The 17,785-nt window shown below is 40.7% G+C and overlaps 1 protein-coding gene across 15 annotated transcripts in view; it reads left to right on the forward strand.

The window, feature by feature from the left end:
- The window catches only part of clip1a (CAP-GLY domain containing linker protein 1a), a 157,503-nt gene that overhangs the window by 58,167 nt on the left and 81,551 nt on the right, over positions 1-17,785 (forward strand). For 12 of the 15 annotated variants that reach the window (XM_072587422.1, XM_072587425.1, XM_072587426.1 and 9 more), the window contains 5 exons: positions 2,994-3,210; positions 4,305-4,502; positions 4,766-4,869; positions 5,211-5,271; positions 16,682-16,786. In XM_072587422.1, coding sequence (XP_072443523.1) covers positions 2,994-3,210; positions 4,305-4,502; positions 4,766-4,869; positions 5,211-5,271; positions 16,682-16,786 — 685 coding nt within the window. The remainder of the gene's footprint in view (positions 1-2,993; positions 3,211-4,304; positions 4,503-4,765; positions 4,870-5,210; positions 5,272-16,681; positions 16,787-17,785) is intronic. The other 3 variants (XM_072587427.1, XM_072587436.1, XM_072587434.1) reach the window with 1 other exon arrangement.

Genomic DNA, 17,785 nt, shown 5'->3' on the forward strand with positions numbered 1-17,785 from the left:
GAGAACACTTCAGTGGTCCAGGACATTCGACCTCGGACCTTTGGGTGACCATCCCCCAAAGCGGTCTTCGGGACAGGTAGCAGCGAAAAGTGGCCGAGCAGAGGCCCCCCCCCCTCTCGCGCGCCCCCCCCCCTCTCGAGCGCCCCCCCCCTCTCGCGCGCCCCCCCCCCTCTCGCGCGCCCCCCCCCCCCCTCTCGCGCGCCCCCCTCCCCTCTCGCGCGCCCCCCCCCCTCTCGCGCGCCCCCCCCCCCTCGCGCGCCCCCCCCCCCCCCTCGCGCGCCCCCCCCCCTCTCGCGCGCCCCCCCCCTCTCGCGCGCCCCCCCCCTCTCGCGCGCCCCCCCCCTCTCGCGCGCCCCCCCCCCCCGCGCGCCCCCCCCCTCTCGCGCGCCCCCCCCCCCTCTCGCGCGCCCCCCCCCCCCTCTCGCGCGCCCCCCCCCCCTCTCGCGCGCCCCCCCCCCCTCTCGCGCGCCCCCCCCCCTCTCGCGCGCCCCCCCCTCTCGCGCGCCCCCCCCCTCTCGCGCGCCCCCCCCCCCCTCGCGCGCCCCCCCCCCCCCCTCGCGCGCCCCCCCCCCCCCCTCGCGCGCCCCCCCCCCTCTCGCGCGCCCCCCCCCCCCCCTCGCGCGCCCCCCCCCCCTCTCGCGCGCCCCCCCCCCCCTCTCGCGCGCCCCCCCCCTCTCGCGCGCCCCCCTCCGCCCCCCGCCCTCTCTCGCCCGCCCTCTCGCGCCCTCGCCCTCTCGCGCCCTCGCCCTCTCACAGGGAGGGCCTTAACCAGGACCTTGGGTTCATGTCACACCTCAGGTGACCACCATTGCGCTATACACACACACAGACACTCCAGTGCGTGCGTGCGCACACCACTCACACACTCACATATACTCCCACATTCTCACATGCACCCTCCCCTCACAGACTTAGACACTTTACACTCACACACACATACACTCTCTCTCACAGATACCCACAACCCCCCACCCCAGACACACACACCCACACTCTCACAGACTTAGACCACTGTACACTCACTCACAAACCCCCACCCCAGACATGCACACATACACATATGTTTGTGGGGTGAATTTATACTTGCAGAGTTACACTGTACTTTGCTCAAAAACTGCATTATTCCATGTAAGACTCTGTTAACTCACTTTTTAGATTAGGATCAGCACCAACATTATGGCACAGACAGGGAACACGGGACTAACACCTTCAACATCTCAACATCTTATCTGCACTGACACCAATTGTTACAGTTAACCTGAGACTGTAACTTTTTTAAAAAGTTTTGAAATTTACATATGAAAGAAGTGAAACTATCATGGTCATTCTAACAGATGAGAGACTGAACAAACAATCAAGGTATTTTTCAATGTATAATTTCAGTTACATCACACTGTAAACCTTTGCTATAAATTCTGTGTCTTACAATTGTGCACTCCACAACCACCTAATAAAAGAGCAGTGCTCCAAAAACTAGTGCTTCCAGTTAAACCTATTGGACTATAACCCGGTGGTGTGTGATTTGTAACTTAGAAAATCACGAGTTCGGTTGTGATAGTTCAAATTAAAATACTTGCTTACTTAATATTAAGTTCCAGAATAATTCCCAATCTCTAGTATGTACTGCATGCTGTTTTGTTTTTCATCAGGCTGGTGTATTTCAGGTGAAGATATGTTTTCACAGGATTTTCTTTTAGTTTTTAGGATCTCTTTCATTCTCAAAAACTCCTTATTAGATGATGCAATCATGTACTAGTTACAATACTGAAGAAAGCCTATGTGGTTTGCGTTTATTCTGGGTAGCAGTTAGTCAGATGCAATGTGGGACATTTGTCAGTTTAATTACATTTTCATCTTTGTCGCAACTCTGGGCATAATGGGGCTTCGTTTCTAGCGCACTTTCCCAGTGAGAGGTGACCAAATTGGTGGTGATGGTATCACCAATGGAGCATCCAGGTTCAGCGCCAGTTGTTCCTCTGTTACATTATTACTCATGTGTTTTCGAGCTGTTTTCAGAATATTTAAGTTTGGTGCATGACTTTCCTCTTTACAGAGGAACCTGGGTTATCCGAATATCAATTATCCGAATTTCAGATTATCCAAAGAAGATCTCAAGGTTCTGCTCGAAACATTACATCAAAGGGGTATATAGGGGTGTTTCCAATACTGTTCGCCTCTTTTGTTTACACTGATTAAAAATGAACTCAACTTACTGAAATGCTGTCGGGAACAGTCCTGGGCATCGACGGGAGCCCGGCACCATCTCCACATGACTGACCGCCCATCCTCTCTCTCTCCCCATGCTCTCCCTGGAGTTCTACACAGAGGTGTACCCTAAACCCCCTGCTTTTTGAGCAGGGTAAAGGTGGAACTTGTCAAAATATTACAGTAAAAAGTTGTGTGACTGTGCTATTTTGAGACTCGCACCCCCCCCCCCCCCCCAAAGGTGGGGGCAAAGGGGTGGGAGGGTGTGGACGGCGGACACGTTTGGACTGTGTTGGGGTCAGGGGTGGATGGGGGCGGGCAGAGTGGGGTTTGATGGGGTTGTGGGGAGGCAGATGGGGGCATGGGGGCTCGCGCACTGTGTGCTGCTGCCTCGTCTCCTGAACAGGGAGTGGACTTAGCAAGGGCTTGCTGTGTCAATCACATTGAACTGATTGGAGTGTGGGGTGAGGCTTCAGCAATGCTGCAGGTCCCTTACACATAAGTGTGTGTCTGCTCAGAAACAAACCCTGAGACAGAGAGAGGGAGCAGGGCAGGCAGTGAGAGGAAAAAGGAAACTTCAGAAAACTCTGAGCCCCAGAGGAGAGGCGTTGAATAATCAATTATCCGTATGAAATAGTGCCTGCCCATCTCATTCGGATAATCGAGGTTCCTCTGTAAATGGGCTACTTTTGAATCTAGCCCTGTCACAAAAAGGTAAGCTTTAAAAAGTTAATTGCATAATTTATAAGTAAAGGTTTTAAAAGCATTTTTAAAAAATCTTTTGTCAGATATTTTCAATGCCAAACGAAGTATGGTCTGTTTGCACCAGTTCACAAGGTTACCAAAATTGGATTTCCCTCAACAACACCAGCTAAAGCCAAGACAACTGTACGAAAAATGGTAGCCACCCCATCAAATCTGAAGCGCAGTCCTAGTGCATCATCCATAAGCTCTTTGAGCTCCATAGCATCGTCTATCAGTGGTAGACCTAGTCGTTCAGGATTGGTAAGAAATCATGTTAATCTCAAAACCTTTTTCAACTAACCTTGTCAAGTTGTGAAATGGGGGTTTAATGCTAAATCTTAAATTGTATTCATAAAAGAAAATTGAGAGTAATGGTGCTTTTGCCTAAGTGGAGCAAGAGTCATTTAGGAAGATGGCAGGATTTGGTTGCCAATGCCAATTTTAATGTTATTTGAGGGTGGCGGAGAGGATATTCGGGAACAGCCAGTTTATGATCATGTTCTGATTTCTTTGCCATTTTGTGATGTTTTCTAAAATTAATGGGAATTCCTGCTATTTTCAACTGTGTGAATCCTGTTTTAGCTTTTACATTTGGTGCTGGAATTTATGTTGTTTGTCTCTATATTCTGAAGTATGAAAATGTGTTCAATTTGTTCTACTATTCAGTCAGCGATTAGGCCATGGCTGGTCACACTTGTCTCTGTGACTTGCCACTTAAATTGACTTGGATTTATAATGATTTCTTGGTTTTGTTTCTTCGGTGCTTAATGTTTCTGTTGACTGACCCTATCATGAAACATTAGTTAATGTAACTTTATGCTCATAGTGCCATCTGCAGGTACATTATCCTTGACATTGTGCAATTAAGTAACATTTTCAATATTTAATGGGCGTTAATATTGTTAAGGTGGTTGAATTTTCCCCATTGGATTTCTTCAAAATGTCGGTATGAATATCAGAAAAAGCTTTGGTCTTATTTCAATCAAATAACAATTATTTTATCTTGGTTATTAAATGGCACCAAATTTATCATCATTGAACTCTACTGCTCTTCACTTAACCAAATTGTTATGCATTTTTCCAAGCATTCAGAGAAGATGTAAATATTGCTAATTTTCTTTCTGAATTTTCCTCTTTGCATTTTTAAATAAAATCTACCAAATCACAGTATTTACATTATTTTGTGGTTTTGTTTCACAAATTAATCTTAGCTGCATCATTGGGTGTCAGGTTGCAAGACACTGAGACAAAAAGTGGAATAACAGAGGGGATTAAATGAATTATCCAGTGAGAAAGGAATCTGCAAAAGTATACACAAGTAATTGTAGTGACTGACATGTTATCTTTTTATGCAGCTAACAGAAACATCCTCACGCTATGCAAGAAAAATTTCAGGTACCACTGCATTACAAGAAGCTTTAAAAGAAAAGCAGCAACATATTGAGCAGCTTCTGGCTGAACGAGATCTGGAAAGAGCAGAGGTTGCTAAAGCAACTAGCCATGTGGGAGAAGTTGAACAGGAGCTTACATTACTTCGGACAGGTCATGAGCAGGTAAGAACTTAATAAGGGAGTGACCTTTATTGACTTTACAGTTATAGAATGATTAATAAAAAATTGACGTGAAATGCACAATAAGAATTCCAGTCTACAAAGTGCTTGATTGAAGGACCCAGCATGGGTAAGCTGGGGTCCACAGAGCACACTCTCCCTGCCCTCTTCTTTCTCCACTTTCATGGGATTCCTTTGGAAACATTTTAATGAACTTCTCACATTGCATTTGTCTACAATATTGAAATTTATTTCATTTCATGCAGCATGTATTGGAGATGGAGACAAAGATGGACCAGTTACGAGCACTGGTTGAGGCTGCTGATAGAGAGAAGGTGGAGCTGCTGAACCAGCTAGAGGAAGAAAAAAGGTAGTTACTAAGATGAAGTTCAATGTATTATCAGTCTGTGACTTCTGTTTGAGCATATTATAAATTGATACTACAGGTATTGTAAAAAATAACAATGGTGACTCTATATGGAAGCTTCATTTGATATGACTCTCAGCTTAATTAATCTTAAAACTCCAAACACTATATTTATAGCAAATTTCTAATTTTTCTTAATGTGAACTGAAAAGATTTGTCTTCTGATTGTAACCATCTCCCTACCTTCCTGATACTGAACATTGAAAGCTTAAGGACGTGATATTCTTTCTCCTTAATAGTGTCGGTTGGCTCTTCCAGGAATTATCTCTCTTCTTTATCAACAGGAAAGTGGAAGACCTTCAATTCCGTGTCGAGGAAGAGTCCATTACCAAGGGTGACTTGGAGGTAAACAAACTGTTTTGCAAAGAATCTGAACCTGACATGGTGGTGATTCAGAAACTATGTGAATTTCCTGTTTTATAAACTTTAGCTGCCAGTGTTCAAGTATCCAAAAAGCATGTTGCCAATACTTTTATTAAAAAGTGAGAGGTGTGAACAGTTTCTATTAGTAGCTGATGACTGGTTAAGAGCTAATTGGGGTTTATGTAACAAAATGTTTCAGATTAATTGCTGTTGAATCATTGGAGTTATTTGCCATGATGCTTGTGGCTTGGTGGCTGTGGTGATGGCAGAAAATTATTGATCAACAGGTTATAATCTGATACTGTCACCAAAATGTCTCAAGTGATTTAACTTTTTGGTGATGTAATTATTTCTTGAAGAAAAAAGGTTTATTCTCCATGTTTAACAAGTTCCATTGCTGCTTCATAATTTCTTTGCTCAACTTGGGTACTCAAACATTTGGAAATCTGAGCTGAATTTATAAAACTGGCAGCCTTTGGTTCAATGAATCAGAAATAATTTGGTCCCTTTTCTAAAAAAAAAGGCGACGTTCTTGTTCTCTTTATAGACATACTGTTTAATCGTAATGGTACAGGAACATTTTCTTTTAAATCATAAGTTATTCCTAAGTGTTTAAGACTATCCAATAGATCATGGACTTTTAAGGTGCTTCGTAAAATTTCTTTTTCTCAGAAGACTAAGTGGATACAGCCTATAATTACATAATTTGTTTATGGTCTGTTGAAGGTCACAGATTAATGGCTGAAATGGCCAGTCCTGACTTGCAGGCATTTTAAAAAAATATTTTCATTGAAAACTACTTCTGTACAAAATTAAGAAGTTACAGAAACATGAAAATATAGCGTCACAACATCAAAAACAACAATAAACCAACTACTGTACTACTCTACAAAAGAATTAAAACTACATTTATTACAACTCAATAAATAAATAAATAACGCCACTCAGTGCAACAAGACCATAGCTCTCAACCTTCGAGCGCATCAATTATTAAACTGTTCGAAATTCTTCCTCTCATGGCCTTAGGTTTATCAGACCAAACCATCATAGCTAGACAAAAGCTCTAATCAAAATGGTAGACAGATTTGCTTCCAGGTAATTCAAAAGGGCTACCACGTCTTGTAAAAGTTGTCTGTTGTTCACCATATTTGTAAGGACGTCTAAAGGAGTGTGTTCCACAATTAACTTGCGCCACCTTGACAGACCGGGGGGGTGGGGGGTTCTCAGACACCCAACACATCATAATGTTGTTCTTCGCACAAAAAGTGAGAATGTTAGCAAGCTTTTTCCCACGTACATCTAAGTGAGGTAAATTCAGTATACCTAGGAGCAAAGAGACTTCGGTCCTCAATACCCTTTCTATTACTCCTGCCACAGTGGTCCAATACACACAGCCTGTGGCAGCACCACAAACAATGAGTGAGGGTACCCGTATTTATTTTACATTTGGGGCATGTCGAAGATGCTCCCTGTTTAAATTTTGCAAGATGATCTGGGGCCAGATGAGCCCTATGAAGAATCTTTAACTGCATAGCATGGGTCCTTCAAAAAATCAAAATCCTCTTCACGGTCTCACAAATGTCCTTGCATGTTTGAAGTGATCACAACTCCGATCTCCGCGGATGTTGCCTGAACTGCTGTGCTCTTCCAGCACCACTAATCCAGATTCTGCTAAGACCCCCAAAAGGCATAGCCTCTGACTTTGAAGATTTGATCTTGTAACCTGAGAAAGAACTAAATGAATTAATACACTGTACTGAAAAGGTTTGAGAGAAAAATAAGAACATCATCTGCATATAGTTTAATCTTAGGCACCTTCAACCCCACCTTTGGGGCAGCTATATTAGAGTCCTCATGAATGGTCTCCGCCTACAGCTCAATCACCAGTGTGAAAGGGGACAGCCTTGCTAAATACCCTTACCAATGTTAAAATGATCAGACCTGATTCCATTCATGAGAACCGCTTATAGAGGATCACAGTAAAGGACCCTTGCCCATCTAGTAAACACTTCACCCAAGCCAAACCACTCCAGGATATAAAAAAGATATGGCCATTCCACCTAATGAAGTGCCTTCTCCGCATCAAAAGAGACCACCAATCCTTGAACCAATCGCTGCTGGCACATTTGAGTCATGTTAAGCAATCTCCTGACATTATTAGAGGATCTGCGACCCTTTATAAAGCATGCCTGATCTTCTTCAACAATAGAGGACAACATCCCTTCTGACCTCAATGCCAAAGTCTTCAACAAAATTTTATAATCAAAATTTAAGAGCAAGATAGGTCTATAAGAAGCACAGTTCTCCAGGGCCTTCCCTTTCTTGAGGAAAAGAGTGACATTGCCTCCTGCCATCCTTCAGAGAGTCTAATCATGACTATATAAATAGTTATGTATGTCTAGCATCAGTCCTAACAGTATGTTTACAAATTCTTTATAAAACCCACAGGGCCGGGCGCTTTTCCACTCTGAAGTTGCATCACTATCTCTTGTGCTGTTAACAGAGCACTAAGGAGAGATGCCTGCTCAGCAGACACCCCCTGTAGATCCAAGTTCCTAAAAAAGAGACTATTTTATTCCGTCTATCCTCACAATATTCAAACTGATACATTTCAGAACAGAACCTCCAAAACGCTGTAATGATCTTGTTAGCATTACAAGGAAGAGTCCCATTTCCTTTCCTAATAGAAACAATAAATTGAGAGGCATTCTTCTTCCTAACCAGCTATGCCACATATTTATCCGGACTATTACCATGCGCAAACAACCTTTGCTTTGCGAAGGAAAGTTCCTTCCTGGCTGTATGCCTAAACATGGAGTTTAGGGCCGATCGATGGGCTGTTATTCGCTGCAGTTTAGTCACTACGGTCCACTGTCATATGCTGTCTCAGCTGCCTTCAATCATGCCTCGAGCAGACGTTGCTGCTCTCCCTTCTGTCGCTTCTGATTGGTCGAGTATGGGATAACTATCCCTCTAGCATCGGCTTTAGCAGTCTCCCAAAGAATGGATGGATTGCTAGCTATACCTGCGTTGATGGCCAAAAGAGCTTCAAATTCCTGAGAAAAGCACTCGATGAACTTTTGGTCCTTGAGGATGAAGGGATCCATTCGTCAGTACTGTGAGCTCATTGCATTACCCTTAATCTCAACCACTAAATAAACATGATCAGGGATGGCAATATTCCCAATTGAACAAGATACCACTGAATCTAGAAGAGCCGCAGGAGTTAAGAAAAAAATCAGTCCTCATGTGGCACTTATGAGGATTGGAAAACAATGTAAAGTCCCTGCCCGTACGGTGGAGACATCTCCAAACATCGACTGACCCCAGTTCCACACATAGATCATCCAACTGTTTAGACTGTGGAGACAGCTTTGGGTGGGCCTTTGGGCATTCTATCCAGCACAGGATCCATAAGGCAATTAAGTTCCCCCCCCCCGCTCTCATAATATGCTGCGACGCAAAAGCCATCAGCTTAGTTCATCAGTCACAAATTTAAGGGGTTGGGCCGGAGGAAATTAGGCTTTCAAAATACCATATTCCTCGCCAATTATATGACCCTTAAGGATAAGAAACCAACCATTCACCTTTAACACAATCTACTAAATTAAATGGAAGATTCTTCTGGACGAGTATGGCCAACCCCCTGCTCCAAGTGTTAAAGGTCAAGAAAAACACCGATCAAACCCACCCTGCTGTAACTTCAAATGTTCCTTGTCATTAAGGTGAGTTTCCTGCAACAGGGCAACATCTCTCTCTTTTGAGGCTTGACAACACCTTTTTCCTTTGAACTGGCGAATGGGTCCTTCTAATATTCCAGGTGCACCATTTAAGAACACAGCTAGCCACGTTCATTTACAACCACCTTTGACCTGCCGAGAGGAGAATTCGACATTCAGTAAGCTGAGCATATACAAAAGAAGATTTTATGGGGTCTATTGGCAAAAAAAAAGAAAAATTAAACTAGCTACAATACACAAAAGGCACTTAATGGGGAATTCTATCCTCTGCCCATAGAGGGCACTTACACCTCCCCTACACATCTCCATTTCCCCGTCCAGCTCGAGCCACACCCCAGCCCCAAGTAATAGAAGGAAACAAATAAAATAATGAGCACTGTGCTCACCCCCAACTGCATATCAACACTAATCCTAATCGGGTACAAAAAGACACACCAACAGCAGCAGCTTTTTAAGAAAAAGGTAACATTCTAAGAAACAGCAAGAGAGAAAAAAACAAACATTATTGTTCATGTCTGTAAATCCATCCAGATTATTTAAAAGTGTCTAAGAAATTTTTCACTTGTTCTAAGGAGTCTCCTTGTGAGTAATACAAAGCTCCGCTGGTGTCTCTTCGAATATTGAATACCAAGGTCCCTTAATTTTCTCTTGACCTCATCAAACTATTTCCTTTTACGGATCACCGCCACAGAAAAGTCCTGGAAAAACATTTTCTTAGTTCCCTGATACGTCAAGGCCTGTGGATCTTTCTCCACCCTTCTAGAAGATTCCAGGACATTCTGCTTGTCCCTGTAGCTTTAAAAACATACCAGGACTGGTCAGGGGCGCCAGTCCAGACTGGATCTGTGCACTGCAACCCAGTGAGCTCTGTTAACCATCACTCGGTCCACCTCGGCATCCCAGCCAAGAAACTGTGGCAGCCAGTCTTTAAAATATACTTGCTAGCTGCCCACCTTCCACTCCCTCAGACAGCCCAACGACCAAGATATTTTTCCTTCTGCCTCGATTTTCCAGATCATTGACCTGTTGAGTCAAGGCTGGGACCTGTTTTTTGAGGGCCTGGATCCGCTGTGCTGACCACTTGACCTTGGTCTCTGCCGCAGTCTATTGCTCGAACTCTTTAATTCACTTCTCGAGCCTTTCCAACTCCTCATACTTCTGTAGCATGACCAAAATCGGCTCCTGCTGAGTACGATTGTCCTCCATCAATTCCTCGGTCATCCCTCTGATTGCAGCAAGTTCTTCAGCAATGTTCTACTGCGCAGGTACCTCTTTCACAGCAGCCAAGGGAACTGCAGCTGCCTTCGCGGGCCAACCCAATATCTTTGGTGAGTGTCCCATCTGTTGGAGCTTGGCTGCATGCTTTCCTTTCGTCATCCTTGCTCAAAAAGAATTTACAGTAGACCCTTGACTATCTGAACATCAACCATCAGAATCCCGGACCACCCGAACAAGATCTCCAGGCCCTGCAAAAACGGCACCAGGCAACCCAGCATTCAGTTATCAGCTAAACGGCATTATGGCATGCATTGCCGGATAGTCGAGAGATGTTCAAAAACCGGCAGCTCTTGGCTAACCGGCATTATGGTGTGCATTGCCAGATAATTGAGAAATGCTTGAACAACCGGCACTCGTGGATTACTGCTTGTTTCCAGCCAGCCGAGCAATCCATCAGCCAAACAAAATACTCCCCGCCCGTCTTGTTCAGACACTCGAGGCTCCGCCACAAATGGATTTAAACGGTTTCACAACTGGCTAATATCGGTTTTCTCCAAAAAAAAGTAAGGTGGGGCTGTAAAAATATCACTACTGCTTGGCTGAGGTGCAGAGCTCAGCAAGGCAGGTCTGCTCAGATTGCCGCCATGTTAGATTCTCCCCTCCAGGCGAAAGTTTGAACTAAGATTCTAAGATTTTGTGAATTGTGTATGCATTCTGTCTGTATTTGAGCATTAAACTTTATGAAGAAGCCTTTACATCAATTCTACAAAGTATTTTCCTATTTATCAAGAGTGTATGACCATTAGCTCAGGTCATAGGTAACTGTAGGATTGCAGTATCCTGGAATTACAATGTTGGATTTGTGGAAAAGATGGCTTCTATGAAATATCATAGAGAAGTAAAATGGAATTAAATGTATAATAAAACCCATAATTAAAAATATAATGCAATTTAAATACAGCTATGAAGTTGTCTTTTAACTAGTTTCTAAATTTGAAGATAAAGCTTGTTATACTTGAAATTTTAACCCACATCCTTTTCATGGCTCTGCAATGAGATAAGCATTCTAAATAGATGGACTGTTTTTGCAATAATGTTTAAAAAAATTAACTTCAAATAGAAACAAAGCATCATGGTTCAAGAGTATGGCATGAATGCATTTCAAAAAATATCATTGGTCCTCATTTGCTTTTATTGATGTGGAATTGCATATTGAGATTTTTCTGTATGATTTAAGTATTAATTTTCAATTAATTTAAATTAATGGCATTTATTTAAATGCCAGTTTTGAATAGCATACCAAGGAAATGGCTGTGTCAGAAGGATAAAATCTCAATGTTTATCTTCAAGAAAAATTCAGTGAGTTATTAGCACATTAGTAAGAATATAATCTTTTAAACCACTAAAAATAAACTTTGAACATATTTGGCATTGTAATGGGCTTAAATACAAGTTGTAGTGGATACAAGTAATCTGATCATTTGCTGATTAATTTTCATGAATTTTATGCACAAATTAATTAAATATGATGGAATTAGGATAAGAGACAGAACTGGGCAAGCTAATTATGTTAGAAACAAGTTAAAGAATCTCTTTGGACCAAATCCTGCCAGTTTTACAGAAAACTTTGGATGTCTTCAAAACCAGGATTGGCTAAGTGCATTGTAATATAAAAATGATTTGTTTTTGATCTGTAGAAGTATGAAGCTTATTTTCAAAGCATCAATGTAGAAAGTGATATTGCTGTCTAAAAATACTGACCAGAAGTAAACTAGAAATAGTTATAGCTGACAACTTGTGCATGAGCACAATTAATAGGATGTTGATCTGTATGAATGCTGGTAAATCATTGGCTTAAGCATTTAATCAAGTGTAATAAGTGATTCTTACATTACTCTATTGTATATTATTTTTAAAAATTCTTTGTCTTCCCCATGACTCAATGACCTTTTCACAGTAAGTAGCTGAGCCATTCCATTCAGGAAATCTCCTGATTAAAGCCCAGGGCTGCACAGTTGACTGATTTCAGTTAATGTGCGATTTCCCTTTTGGAAGGGGAGAACCGACCAGTATCTACTACTGATCTCCATCCAGTAACCATGTTTTTCAAAAAAAAACAAAAACCAACTGGACACTCCATAGCTTGCATGCCTTTCACAGTCAAGTTGCTGGCTGAGACTCACTATCAAAATTTATCTATGCCTAATACAAGCCAAGTGAGATGTTGGAAAAAGGTTCCAGGTCTATATTCTGTAAATGATTGAATTATTACAAGACAAAATGACAAGAAAAATAATGATTTTTTTTATTAAAAAAATGAAAATACATTGAAAGGGAGATGAATCAAAATGGATTTGATGACATGGTAAGTAATGTAACAGCAAATTGATAGTTTTGATGGTAGTGTCACACAGTGGCTACCTTTTATGGACTTTTGTACAGTATTATGTTAAATTTATGTTAGTTTTTAAACTATAAAGTTGTAATAAATATCTTCTCCTGAGAGTTTTAAATTAATTTAGAGAGTTGTATATTGGTAGCATTTGTGAAGACATCCAATGTTTAAAATAGTTTCTAATCAGAGCAATTTAAAATACTCCTTTGGAACCAATTGCAGAACTAACTGTACTGACTGATTTGACTTACTGATATGCATGTTGCTTTCACAGCTGCAGAGAATGAAAAGCAATATTTGTGTTGAGTGATTATGCTGTAAACCCCTAATCAAAAACAGGATTGTTAGCATTATTGTTTGCCCATATGTTACTTAAAATCTATCTACCACTTAAGCATCTCTTTGAGAACAAATTTTTATTCTTTCATTTTAAAAACAATACCTAGATATTTACTCATGCTTTGTAGGTGTTAAGTAAAAAGTTATGTATTTGCATATTTCTCCTTCATTTTTGAGATTTGTACAGAAACATGAGTTTTGATTCCTCAATTCATGGAAAAATTTTCGAACTGCTCCATGCCTCCCATAAGATTTCAAGTACATGGCTGGTATGGGCTGCCCTGTAATCTGATTATTGTTTGATGGTTTAGCTTTCCTGGTTCCTGATCTACTACTCCACAATTGTCCAATATTGTGAATTTGCGAGGAGGTACCACTTTTCTTAACCAGAGCTGCTTTGTTTGCATCATGGGCCTGAATCCTACAGCTGCTTACTGTGGGCAAGTATAATTGGTGAGATGATATACCACCATGAATACTCTTTTGAGGAAATTACTAGCTTCATTGAAAAGGAAATCTACTGGACTTTTATTTATTCCAGTAATGATGGTTTTGTTTGAAATGATATTGCGATAGTGAAATTGGGAAGTTTCACACTGTTCTTTATCTTGTGAAGCTGAGGACATTTTTAGCTAAGCTTAGAAATTGAGGTCATCAGCAAATGCTTTTCTGTGTAGTGTATTGCAATAAGTTCCTGTATAAGGCAATCTTTAGAAGTCAATTAATTGATGTAAATGTTCTCTTACTCTGCAATATTATGATTAAAAATCATATTCAGGTTTGGTTATTGGCCAGACATGGGTAAATACCTGAAGTTTATGATTAATGGTCATAAATTCTGTGGAGAGCCCAGTAGTAGTGGGTTTTCAAATATCTCATCACTGTCTGATTGAGTGGAGCTTGGCTGCAATGTTGGGAGACATGAATGTCAACTTAATGCTCCTGAGGCCAGAGATGTCATCATCTTTAATGATGAACTTCCTTTTCCTTCATTGACACTTATTGTCCACTTTCTTGATCCCTGTCTCAAAAATGCTGCAGGCTGTTCATGCAGTCTTGTTAGCCTTGTAATGCATGAGTCATGTCTTGACATTTGCGAAGCAGCATGACTTTTTGAGTTTCTAATCGCAAGAACCGACAGCTATTCAGGCCATAACACTGACTTGATCATAGCTTTGTTTTCACCATTACACATTTTACTGTAAATGACAATATCTAAATAGTTTGATTTCATCCATATTAAAGATCTCTTGGTGCACACTTATTCAGTTTGTGGGTGAGACCATTTTGGAGCTAAAAGTTTGTCAATGCTACCATAATCATACCTCATTGCTTTGAGTGGAAGACTATGCCTTGTCTTGAAACAGTTCAGTAGACTGTCACAATAGATGAACTCCATTTGGCCCAGGTTCTTTATTCAGGGTACTCCTTTTTCCAACAGGCCTAGACCAGAGATGAGAGCGCTCCCTGCTTGCATTGTCTTGGGAGAGCTTCTTTAGTGTTGTGAAAGGCAACTGTCCTATGTCTCTCTCTTGCTGGAGTGAATTTCTGCCGGTCAACTGTTCTCGCATACTTAGTGTTTTAAAATGGTGTGCAAGTTTAATATGGGAATCTTCCACTCCATCACAGTGTACACTTTTTGTGCTATTGTTTTCCACTTGGTGTATCAACTTCACTTTTTCCCACAGATTCAACCATAGTTTAAGGCCCTGCATGCCTTTTCACAGAGAGGTCTTAATGTCTCATGATGACTCATTCAGTCTTCGTGATTCCACACATTTGTGCCATTGCTCTGATTGCTTGGCACATTCACATGACAAGTTTATGCTTGTTACTAATCTGAAGTTAACAATGTGGAATTTTGACTTATAACTGGCATTCTTACAATAGATTTTCTGTTTTGCTAGTGAGAGAAGCTGACTATTTTGACACAGCTGAAATTTTGCAAAATTAAGATTATTAATGGATGTAGGAGTTTGAATTATTTTGGAATTGTCTCAGGATCTCAGCAAATTATTCTGAACGTGCCATGATGATATTAGCATGGCTTCATGATAGGCTATCTAACAAGAAAAAATTGGGCAAGATGGTTCTTTTTCATGGTGGAAAACTAAATTGGAGGGTTGCCACAGATCTCTGTATTGGAGCCTCAACTAATTACAATCTAAGTTAATGACTTGGATAAAAGGACTAACTGTACTGTAGTCATATTTGCCGTTGAGGCAAAGTAGGAAAGCAAGTTGTGACGAGGCTACGAAGTGTCTGTTGGAATGTAGATAAGTAATGTGTTAGGCAATAGTTTGGCAGATGCAGTATAATGTAGGGAACTATGAGCTTGTCCACTTTCTCAGGAAGAATAGAAAAGTAGAATATTATTTATATAGTCCAAGACCGTAAAATGCAGTGGTGCAGAGGCTGGATTGTTCTTGTGCGTGAATCATGAATTGATCTTATTGAAACATTGTAAGCATTCTGAGGGACTTGATAGGGGAGATGCTGAGAGAATGTTTTCTCATTTGGCAGAATCTAGTGAAAGTTTCAAAGTAAGGGGTGTCTCATTTAAATTAAAGATGAGGAATTTCATCTGAGTTGATAGTTTTTGAAATTCTTTTCCATAGAAAATAGTGGAGACTAGGCTATTGAATATATCTATGGCTGAGTTGGACAGGTTTTTTTATACTTTAACAACGGAATTTAGCATTATGTATAATAGGTAGGAAAGTGGAGTTAAGGTCATAATCAGAACAGTTATCTTGGCAAATGGTGAGCAGGTTCAACCCTGGCCAGCTGACTGGCCTGGTGCTCCTGTATCTTATGTCCTCATGACCTATTAAATAATAATGAAATAATCCCTGTACTGCATGAGGAACGTGTCCAAAGTAAGTTGAAGTTTTTTAAAAAAAAGCTTTGTATCTTTGTCATTTGATCTCTGGAGAGTGCCTTTGGGCAATGATCTGTATGTGAAATCTGAGCTTGTAAAGAAAATCTATCAATTGGGGCTCTTAAAGATATTCTGGACATGATCATACCAATTAATTCCCATTACTTGTTTTTTGAAAGGCACTAATACAGTTTTGTATAGATCTCATAAGGAGGCATGTGACTAGTTTTTAATTTTTTTTGAAATTGTGTGCACAAATGAACAAATCCAAATGCAGGTGCATTGAAAACCGTTCTACAAACAAAAAATGTTGTGAGAAATGTACTTTTAATTATCATATAACCCAATGACATACAAAAAGATTAATTGATATTAAAAAAAGCAAAACGCGTTTGCTGTTTTCTGTTCTTAATGTTTTACCTTCAATATAATTTCAAATTTGATTTTAATTCAGTTAAACTAATATTTCAAACACACAAAGGGGTTTACAGTATTAAACTTTAAGTATTAACTGTTCTGATTTGAACTATGATGATATTTAAAACTATACACTGTCTGCATGAAACTTGAATCTGCCTTTTTAAAGCTTTGTTTTAATTCCCCATCTATGTTTTCCTCTGTACCATTTTGGTACAATTTTTCATTAAACATTTCTCTTTCCTTCCATCCTATTTCTGTGTCCAATTTACCTTTTGCTTTCCTAACTGTTGTAAAAGGCAGCAGGTGCTGGTGGATAAGCCTGCATGTGGCTCCCTCCTGTCGTGCTGGCATGTGATGGTGGCACTGGTGTGTTCTCTTCCTCTCCCTTTTTACTAACAGACGCAGACCAAACTGGAGCATGCCCGCATTAAGGAGCTTGAACAGAGCCTGCTCTTTGAAAAGACCAAAGCTGAAAAACTCCAGAGGGAGTTAGAAGACACTAGGGTAATGGATTTCACTGTTTTGATGAACTCCATTCAGTTTATGGCATGTATCCAAAACTGGTTATAAGTCAGTGTGAGTAACTTTATTTTAGTAATGCTTGACCCCCTACCAATGCAAACATCTACCAATGTATGAAGTTTTTTTTCCTGTTTTAGGTACACTTTAGAATTAAATTTTGGCAATATCAGATCCCAAAGTGTTGAATAATCAAACAATTTTTTATTCAAGAAATGTATTTTCTGATATGTATTTTCACGTCTTAATCCGTGCACCCTGCCTTAAATGAGTGAGTAAATACCGTATGCTCCTTAGCTGCTTCTAATGGTTTTGTTTAACCCATTGCTGAGAGCGTATGAGAGATGTTGACACTAACATAACTTTCAGTTTGTCCTCACTTGCTCAAAAATTGCCTAAGCAGAGCATTTTCCTGAAGATCTACTTCAAAAATAGGCATTGTTTTTCTGGAGTCCCAGTATCAGCCCACATTCTGCCACAAGTAGTACATTTTTGTACCAGTGTGCTGTGAGAATAGGTCATCTGCATGGTTAGTTGTGCACAGTAATTTTTTTTGATTAAATTAGAAGACAGACCACTTTTTGAACAAAGGTACACTGGTAAATACTTTGTGCACATAAATATCACTTCTCCCGCTCCAAACATTTCAAAGTACCATCTTCGTTATCAGAAAAATTTCCTGAAGTTTCCTTCAGAACCTATTTCACTAAAAATATGATCTAGTTACAACAGATGAGGAATTGTGGAGTGAACATGCTATTTTGAATTAACAAGCAGAGAAGCATGGTTGCTCTTATTTTCAGACCAGATTGACCTGGAGATGTATTGTTTCGCTTGAGCATTTTAGACAAACAGCTTTATTCCTCCTTTATTTCCTACCTATGATCAGAGGCCTCACTAACCCATGAAAGAGCTGTAACAGAGTATAATTTCAATCATACTGCAAATTCCCATCACAAACTCTGTTTCCTTTCCACTAATGTA

The sequence above is a fragment of the Chiloscyllium punctatum genome, chromosome 17, assembly GCF_047496795.1.
Source record: "Chiloscyllium punctatum isolate Juve2018m chromosome 17, sChiPun1.3, whole genome shotgun sequence".
Lineage (NCBI taxonomy): Eukaryota > Metazoa > Chordata > Chondrichthyes > Orectolobiformes > Hemiscylliidae > Chiloscyllium > Chiloscyllium punctatum.